This window comes from Pterocles gutturalis, unplaced genomic scaffold, assembly GCF_000699245.1.
Source record: "Pterocles gutturalis isolate BGI_N339 unplaced genomic scaffold, ASM69924v1 scaffold6327, whole genome shotgun sequence".
Classification (NCBI taxonomy): domain Eukaryota; kingdom Metazoa; phylum Chordata; class Aves; order Pterocliformes; family Pteroclidae; genus Pterocles; species Pterocles gutturalis.
The window spans coordinates 57,818-67,768 of NW_010107799.1; the positions used below are offsets into that span (position 1 = coordinate 57,818).

The following is a 9,951-nucleotide window of genomic DNA, read 5'->3' on the forward strand; positions in this document are numbered from 1 at the left end:
TAATAGGTTTTTGTTTTGCTTTGTCTCTTTTGAAATGCCACTTACTGATGTTTGTTTTCAATTACTCAACACCAGGCAAATCTTGCGAGAGAACAGCTGCTTGCAAACCTTGTTACAACACTTGAAGTCACACAGTTTGACAATAGTCAGTAATGCATGTGGGACCCTGTGGAATCTTTCTGCACGAAATGCAAAGGATCAGGAGGCACTGTGGGACATGGGAGCAGTCAGCATGCTGAAAAATCTCATTCACTCAAAACATAAAATGATAGCCATGGGTAGTGCTGCAGCTCTAAGAAACCTCATGGCAAACAGGCCAGCAAAATATAAGGATGCCAACATTATGTCTCCAGGATCAAGCTTACCATCTCTTCTTGTCAGAAAACAAAAGGCACTGGAAGCGGAATTAGATGCTCAGCATTTATCAGAGACTTTTGACAACATTGATAATTTAAGCCCAAAAGCATCTCACCGTAATAAGCAGAGACATAAGCAAAATATATACAGTGAGTATGTCTTGGACTCCAGTCGGCATGATGATGGTATATGCAGATCAGAGAGTTTTAATGCTGGTAATATGACTGTACTTTCACCATATTTAAATACTACAGTATTGCCTGGCTCCTCCTCTTCCAGTAGAGGAAACGTAGAAAATTCTCGATCTGAGAAAGACAGAAGTCTTGATAGGGATCGAGCAGTAGGTTTAAATACCTATCATCCAACTGCAGAGAATACTGGGAACTCCTCTAAGAGAACAGGAATGCAGATTTCTACTGCTGCAGCTCAGATCGCCAAAGTTATAGAAGAAGTAGTAAGCATGCATATTCCACCAGAAGACAGAAGTTCTGGTTCCACTTCTGAAATGCACTGTTTGACAGAAGACAGAAATGCACCGAGGAGATCAGCCACTACCCATACTCACTCAAATACATACTTTCCTAAGTCTGAGAGTTCAAACAGGACATGTCCTGTGCCTTACACAAAAATGGAATACAAGAGAGCTTCAAATGATAGTTTAAATAGTGTCAGCAGCAGTGATGGCTATGGTAAAAGAGGCCAAATGAAACATTCCATTGAATCTTACTCTGAAGATGATGAAAGTAAATTTTGTAGTTATGGGCAATATCCCGCTGACTTGGCACATAAGATTCATAGTGCTAACCATATGGATGACAATGATGGAGAGCTAGACACTCCTATTAATTATAGTCTTAAATACTCAGATGAACAGTTAAATTCTGGAAGGCAAAGTCCCTCTCAGAATGAAAGATGGACAAGGCCTAAGCATATAATAGATGATGAAATTAAACAAAATGAACAAAGGCAGTCAAGGAGCCAAAATGCAACGTACCCTGTGTACACTGAAAGTGGAGATGATAAACACTTGAAGTATCAGTCACCTTTTGGACAGCAAGAGTGCGTTTCTTCCTTTAGATCAAGAGGATCCAGTGGTTCAGATCAGAACAGAGTAGGCTCAACTATTGGAATTAATCAGAAAGTAAACCAGTCCTTATGCCAGGTTGATGATTATGATGATGATAAGCCAACCAACTATAGTGAACGTTATTCTGAGGAGGAACAACATGAAGAGGAAGACAGACCCACTAATTATAGCATAAAGTACAATGAAGAGGAACATCATGTTGATCAGCCTATTGATTATAGTTTGAAATACTCAACAGAAGTTCCTCCTTCTTCTCAGAAGCCATCTTTTACTTTTTCAAAGACTTCTTCAGTGCAAAGCACTAAAACTGACCATATTTCCTCAAGCAGTGGGAACACATCAGCCCTCTCAGCTGGTTCAAAGAGACAGAATCAACTTCACCCAAATTCTGCACAGAGCAGAGGTGGTCATGCGCAAAAGAGTGCCTCCTGTAAAACTCCCTCCATTAATCAGGAAACTATACAAACTTACTGTGTGGAAGATACCCCAATATGTTTTTCAAGGTGTAGCTCTTTGTCATCTTTGTCATCAGCTGAAGATGAAATAGGACGTGATCAATCCACACGTGTGACAGATGTTAATAACACACTACAGATAGCAGAACTAAAGGAAAACAGTGGGGCTCTATCTACAGAAGGTTCAGTAAGTGAAATCACATCAACATCACAACACATCAGAACAAAATCCAGTAGACTTCAGACTTCTAGTTTGTCTCCTTCTGATTCCTCTAGACATAAAGCTGTTGAATTTTCTTCAGGTGCCAAATCTCCCTCAAAGAGTGGTGCCCAGACTCCTAAAAGCCCACCAGAACATTATGTGCAGGAAACGCCACTTATGTTCAGCAGATGCACTTCTGTAAGTTCCTTGGATAGTTTCGAAAGCCGTTCAATTGCTAGTTCAGTTCAAAGCGAGCCTTGCAGTGGAATGGTAAGTGGTATTATAAGTCCCAGCGACCTTCCAGACAGCCCAGGACAAACAATGCCTCCAAGCAGAAGTAAAACGCCACCCCCTGCTCAAGGAGTTCAAGTGAAAAGAGAAGTAACTAAAGGAAAAGTACCTAGTGCAGAAAAGAGAGAGACTGGTCCTAGACAGGCAGCTGTAAATGCAGCTGTTCAAAGAGTTCAGGTACTGCCCGATGCTGATACACTATTGCATTTTGCCACTGAAAGCACACCAGATGGGTTTTCTTGCTCTTCTAGCCTGAGTGCTCTGAGTCTTGATGAGCCGTTTATACAGAAGGATGTAGAGTTAAGAATAATGCCTCCAGTTCATGAAAATGAACATGGAAATGAAACAGAACCTGAACAGGCAGATGATGCGAAGGACAACCAAGAGAAGCAAGCAGAGAAGACTACTGAAGCAGAAAAAGACATTCTGGATGATTCTGATGATGATGATGATATTGAAATACTGGAAGCTTGTATTATTTCTGCAATGCCAACAAAGTCTTCACGTAAAGCCAAAAAGCCTTCTCAAGCATCTGCTCCAAAAATACCTCCTCCTGTAGCCAGAAAGCCCAGCCAGCTGCCAGTTTACAAACTCTTACCTTCACAAAGCAGATTGCAATCCCAAAAGCATGTGAGTTTTACACCAGGAGATGATACTCCACGGGTGTATTGTGTTGAGGGGACACCAATAAATTTTTCAACAGCTACATCTCTGAGTGATCTCACAATAGAATCGCCCCCGAGTGAGTTGGCCAATATAGACAGTGTGGGTACAGGAGCAGAGTCAGGGGAATTTGAAAAGCGAGACACCATTCCTACAGAAGGTAGAAGTACTGATGACTCTCAGAGAGCAAAAAGCTCAACTGTGACTCACCCAGGCCTGGATGATGACAAAACAGAAGAGGGTGATATTCTGGCTGAGTGCATTAACTCAGCTATGCCAAAAGGAAAAAGTCACAAACCTTTCAGAGTGAAGAAGATAATGGATCAAATTCAACAAGCATCTTCATCTCTAAGTAATAAAAACCAACCAGAAGGTGAGAAAAAGAAGCCAACATCACCAGTAAAGCCTGTTCCCCAAAATAATGAATACCGGACACGTATAAGAAAAACCACAGAGCCTAAAAGCAGTGTTAACAATGAAAGAACCTATCCAGAGAACAGACACATGAAGAAACAGAATCTTAAAAATAATTCAAGAGATTTTAATGACAAATTGCCAAATAATGAAGAGCGTGTAAGAGGAAGCTTTGCATTTGATTCCCCTCATCATTACACACCCATTGAGGGAACTCCTTATTGTTTTTCACGGAATGATTCCCTAAGTTCTTTAGATTTTGATGATGATGATGTTGACCTCTCAAGGGAGAAGGCAGAATTAAGAAAAGGAAAAGAAGCAAAGGAAACAGAAACTAAAGAGTGCACTAATCCAGAACAGTCTTCAAATCAGCAACCAAGTAACAGGACACAAGTTTGTCAAAAACACCCAACAGGCAGAAGCCTGCCTAAAACTTTCTCTCAGTCAGCTAAAGATATTCCAGACAGAGGAGCAGCTACAGATGAGAAAATGCAGAATTTTGCTATTGAAAACACACCTGTTTGTTTTTCTCGCAATTCATCTCTTAGTTCCCTCAGTGATATTGATCAAGAAAACAATAACAACAAAGAGGGAGAACCTGCAAAATGTAGTGAGGCTCCTGATTCACAGATGGAATCAAACAGACCACAGACTTCTGGTTATGCACCTAAATCATTTCATGTTGAAGATACCCCTGTATGTTTCTCTAGAAACAGCTCTTTAAGTTCTCTTAGTATTGACTCAGAAGATGATCTTCAATGCATTAGTTCTGCTATGCCTAAAAAGAAAAAACCCTCAAGAATAAAGAGTGAAAGTGAAAAAAATAATTCCAGAAATACAGGTGGTATACTGGCAGAAGATTTAACACTGGATTTGAGAGAGATACAGAGGCCAGATTCAGAACATGGTTTCTCACCTGATTCAGAAAACTTTGATTGGAAAGCTATACAAGAAGGTGCAAATTCTATAGTTAGCAGCTTGCATCAAGCTGCGGCTGCTGCGTCGCTGTCTAGACAAGCTTCATCAGACTCTGATTCTATCCTTTCATTAAAATCTGGTATTTCTCTAGGGTCACCATTTCATCTTACCCCAGACCAAGAAGAAAAACCTTTCACTAGTAATAAAGGTCCGAGAATTCTTAAGCCAGGAGAGAAGAGTACACTGGAGTCTAAAAAAGTAGAATCTGAAAGTAGGGGAATCAAAGGAGGGAAGAAAGTGTATAAAAGTATAATTACAGGAAAAGCACGAGCCAACTCAGAAGTTTCAAGCCACCTGAAACAACCACAACAGACAAGTGTGCCTTCGATTTCACGTGGTAGGACAATGATCCATATTCCAGGAGTTAGAAATAGTTCTTCAAGTACTAGTCCTGTTTCCAAAAAAGGTCCCCCACTCAAAAACATGAACTCCAAGAGCCCCAGTGAAGGCCAAAGTTTGACTAGTTCTCCAAGAGGAGTCAAGTCATCAGTGAAGCCTGAGCCAGCTCCTGTAACTAGACAACCATCAGGGTTGAACCAGAGTGGATCAAGTAAAGGACCTTCTAGATCAGGATCTAGAGACTCCACTCCTTCTAGACCTCAACAGCAGCCGTTAAGTAGGCCTCTGCAATCTCCTGGCCGAAACTCTATTTCCCCAGGAAGAAATGGTATAAGTCCTCCCAACAAACTGTCTCAGTTGCCAAGGACATCGTCTCCTAGCACAGCTTCAACTAAATCTTCAAGTTCAGGTAGAATGTCGTATACATCACCAGGCAGGCAGATGAGCCAGCAAAACCTTACAAAGCAAACTGCTTTACCTAAGAGTACCAGTAGCATTCCACGAAGTGAGTCTGCTTCAAAAGGGTTAAACCAAGCTCTCAGCAGTGGTGGATCAAACAAAAAGACTGAACTATCCAGAATGTCATCCACAAAATCTAGCGGAAGTGAATCTGACAGATCTGAGAGACCTGTTCTCGTTCGTCAGTCAACTTTTATTAAAGAAGCGCCAAGCCCAACTCTAAGATGGAAATTGGAAGAGTCAGCTTCATTTGAATCTCTGTCTCCTTCCAGGCCGGATTCTCCCACAAGGTCCCAACTACAGACCCCGGTTTTAAGTCCGTCTCTTCCTGATATGTCTTTATCCACTCATTCAACTGCCCAAACTTGTGGTTGGCGAAAATTACCCCCTAATCTGAGCCCCTCTGTAGAATATGATGGGAGACCAGCAAAACGTCATGATATAGCTCGTTCTCATTCTGAGAGTCCATCCAGATTGCCAATTAATAGATCAGGAACATGGAAGCGTGAGCATAGTAAGCATTCCTCATCACTTCCTCGTGTAAGCACTTGGAGAAGAACTGGAAGTTCCTCCTCAATTCTGTCAGCTTCTTCAGAATCCAGTGAAAAGGCAAAAAGTGAAGATGAAAAGCAACATGGAAGTTCTCTTTCTGGACTGAAGCAAAGTAAAGAAAGCCAAGCACCAGCAAAAGGTACTTGGAGAAAAATAAAAGAGAATGAAATTCCTCAGATAGTGAATGATCCTCAGCATTCTTCCTCGGGTGCCACAAATGGCTCCGATTCCAAAGCTCTCATCTATCAGATGGCACCAGCTGTCTCTAAGACAGAGGATGTGTGGGTGAGGATAGAGGACTGCCCAATTAACAATCCTCGATCTGGAAGGTCCCCAACTGGAAACACTCCCCCTGTTATTGACAGTGTTTCAGAGAAAGGGGGTGTGAGTGGTAAAGATTCTAAAGAGATTCAAGAAAAACAAACCCCGGGGAATGGAGGTGTTCGTACCATTGGTTTAGAAAACCGTCTGAACTCTTTCTTTCAGATAGACAGTCCAGACAAGAAAGGCACTGAAACAAAGCCTCCGCAGAATAATCCTGTTCCTGCACCAGAAAATAATGAAAGTACTGTAAGTGAGCGTGCACCATTCAGTTCCAGTAGCTCAAGCAAACATAGCTCCCCCATTGGTGCTGTTGCAGCAAGAGTGACTCCTTTCAACTACAATCCAAGCTGCAGGAAGAGTAGTGTGGACAATAGTTCTGCTCGGCCATCACAAATACCAACACCAGTAAGTAACAGCACGAAGAAACGTGACTCCAAGTCTGAAAATCCAGACTCCAGTGGAACTCAGAGTCCTAAACGTCACTCTGGCTCTTACCTGGTAACTTCTGTTTAAGTGCAACAAAAAATAAATAAAACTGTATTATATACAGAAGCTATTTAGAAAGTTTCAAATGAAACTTTGAAGATTGGGGATCGATTTTTTTGTTGTTCTTATTTGTTGTAAATAGGTTTGATTCTTGTTAGAAAGTCCTTGTTCTGGAAGCCATATTTGATAGTATACTTTGTCTTCACTCGTAATATTTTGGAGGAATACCTGATTGATAGTTTGGAATAAAATTGCTAACGCAAGTATATTTGTACAGTATGTTTAACATATATTTAATAAGCATCCCATCCCATAATCCTTCAAATATTTCTTGTCGTTGAAAGCATGGAACATTGCAGATAGAGGTGATACAGTCATATTGCTTTATCAATTATTTCTAGATTACAGACTGACTAAACTACATCAGGGAAGAATTGGTATTATTTATGCAAAAAAGTATACTCAGTTTTAGTATTTGTGAGTCCATCTAACCCAATAATTAATCATATGGCTGTGAAATTCACAGTAATATGGTTTCTGCTGAACTTTTGTGACTTGTGCTCAGGCTTTTAGTTGTCCTTGAATTAGCTTACCAGATCCAGAATATATCAAGCTTGTACCTAAAAATCAGTTTATAATGAAAATACAATCATAGAGCTCACTTCAGACTGACTTACAGCTTTGTCCTCTTGATGTGAAAAGCAGAAAGGTGACCTCCCGACAAATTCTAATTAGTTCACTTTTTAAAATGTACATTAATTTCTTGCAGTGTGCCACAGTTAAGGTTATTGTTCAATTTTTGTGAAAGCTCTTCTGACTAAATATTGCAAACTTTAAAGGGGAGCTGTCTGTTTATACTTTTCATGTGTGGTCCTCTGACAGAATATTTTCCCCTGAAAGCTTATTCTCAGAACTGTCAGAGATGACAGCCTAAAAATTGAAAGCCTTGCCAGCATTTCCTGATGAGATTGGAATATTGTTTCAAGCAGGATTTGGCTGCAGAATACAAGTATAGTTCATGCTATAAAATTAAGTAAGCAACAGTATTCATCAACATAGACTAGTATGTTTGATGGCTTTGGGAAGTTAATTGCTGTCTCTTGGGTAAAGGGGGGGGGGGGAATGAAAAAGGAGAATTTCAGAGATTCTCAGCCATATTGTTACAGGGATGTACTTTCACATCTTCCCCAGTAAATTGCATAATCTGCACAGGACAGAACATTTTGTCCACAGATTAACGAGGTTTTATTTTGAAAATGTACCAGTAGACCATGAAACTGCAAAACTTTTGTCTGATAATAGACAGCTGAATTCTTTGATAGTCACTCTGGAGGAGTTCTTAACTGTCCTCCCCTCACGCCCCTTAACAGAAACTGAGATTACTAAGAAGATAACAGTGTATTAGCTTCTTCATTCTTCTTAAGGATAAAGATCCATATTATTTCTGGAATCAACAGTACACACTGTTGAAAGTAGTTTTCTTCTCCTGTCCATGCTCCTGGCTATTAATCCTGGCACTCATCTGACATTTCAGTGGACAAGCTCACCTCTTAGCAGAACCAAGGGGGAAGTAGGATTAGTGCTGCATTTAGTATGCTGAATTTGCTTAGTGCAGAGTTGGTCAAGTGCCACTTGAGCTAGCAGAAAAGAAAACAAACAGCTAGGGCTGGTAGAAAGAGGTTGGGATAGTTTCCTTTATGGATGGTCAGTGGGTTGAATCAAGCCCTTACAGGCAGTTTTAAGCTGAATGCCAAGTTTGAGAGCTGTTCTTCACCCTTTTTGAGATGGCAGAAGCAAATTAAAGTTGGGATTTTTTTTATGTGTAACTGTTGTTGACTCTGAACTTCTGCCTAATAGAATCATAGAATCATAGCATGGCTAGGGTTGGAAAGGACCTCAAAGATCATCGAGTTCCAACCCCCCCTGCCATGGCCAGGGACACCTCCCACTAGACCAGGTTGCTCAAAGTCTCATCCAGCCTGGCCTTGAACACCTCCAGGGATGGGGCATCCACAGCTTCTCTGGGCAACCTGTTCCAGTGTCTCACCACCTTCACAGTGAAAAATTTCTTCCTAATGTCTAGTCTAAATCTGCCCTCTTTCAGCTTATACCCGTTGCCCCTCGTCCTGTCACTACACTCCCTGATAAAGAGTGCCTCCCCATCTCTCCTGTAGCCCCCTTCAGGTACTGGAAGGCCGCTATTAGATCTCCTTGGAGCCTTCTTTTCTCCAGGCTGAACAACCCCAATTCTCTCAGCCAGTCCATTTTCGTGGCTCTCCTCTGGACTCTCTCCAACAGGTCCAGGTCTTTATGTTGGGGGCCCCACATCTGAACACAGTACTCCAGGTGGGGTCTCAGGAGAGCAGAGTAGAGGGGGAGAATCACCTCCTTCAACCTGCTGCTAATGCTTCTTTTGATGCAGCCCAGGACACTCTTGGCTTTCTGGGCTGCAGGCACACACTGCTGGCTCATGTTCAGCTTCTCGTCAGCCACCACCCCTAAGTCCTTCTCAGAGCTGCTCTCAATCCATTCTCCACCCAGCCGGTATTTGTGCTTGGGATTGCCTCGACCCACGTGCAGGACCTTGCATATTGCATTTAAATACATTCTATTTCGGTAAGCCCTTTATCCTGGAAATTTGGATAACTAACTTCAGAAGTATCACATCTATCTATAGTTTGTGCTTGTGGAAAAGAAGTATTTCTTCATCAAAAATACCCAAGGAACAAATATTTTTACTATATGTAAACTTCTAGGTGACAGTTTTTAAATCTGCAATATTAAATTCAATGCAGTAAATCCTTACAGTAGAAAGGTTTATTGAAACTAGTTGTTCTTTGGAAGAGGCTTGAAGAGGGAGAGAACATATCCCTTCCCTAATGAAGACAGGACTACTTGGAGGGATGATGTGGAAAATGTTTAGGTGGACTCTTAAGCACTCTTCTATTTTCTTGTTACCAGATGTCTCCGAAACTGTCTTTTCTCCTCTAACTTTCATTAAATAGTATAAACAGCCATAAAAATGTTGCTAACAGTCATATGTAGACTTCCACCTAAACGTACTTCGTGTATCTACTGTATGCCTTGCGAAGCCTCATCTACCTAACAGCTTTGTTCTTGATGAGATGTGTGATTTGGATGAAGCTGCTAATCAGAAGTCGGTTAATATGAAGCATGACTTCCTCCACATACTTAAAACTTTGAGGACCTTCTTAATACCAAATTACCCAAATGTATTCACTCTGGTTCCCCAGCCGTCTCCTTTGCACTTCTAGGTATAACCAGAAGAGATGGCCATGCTTTTTTATTTTCCTTTCAAATCACATATCAAAATATCATTCCTG

General features: G+C 41.2%; 1 protein-coding gene across 1 annotated transcript in view; it reads left to right on the top strand.

Moving 5' to 3' along the window:
- The window catches only part of APC (adenomatous polyposis coli), a 59,670-nt gene extending 52,523 nt beyond the window's left edge, over nt 1-7,147 (top strand). Inside the window, exon 15 of the mRNA XM_010072363.1 lies at nt 76-7,147. Within this exon, the coding sequence (XP_010070665.1) occupies nt 76-6,634 (6,559 nt within the window). The 3' untranslated portion in view covers nt 6,635-7,147. The remainder of the gene's footprint in view (nt 1-75) is intronic.
- The last annotated feature ends 2,804 nt before the right edge of the window (nt 7,148-9,951 follow it).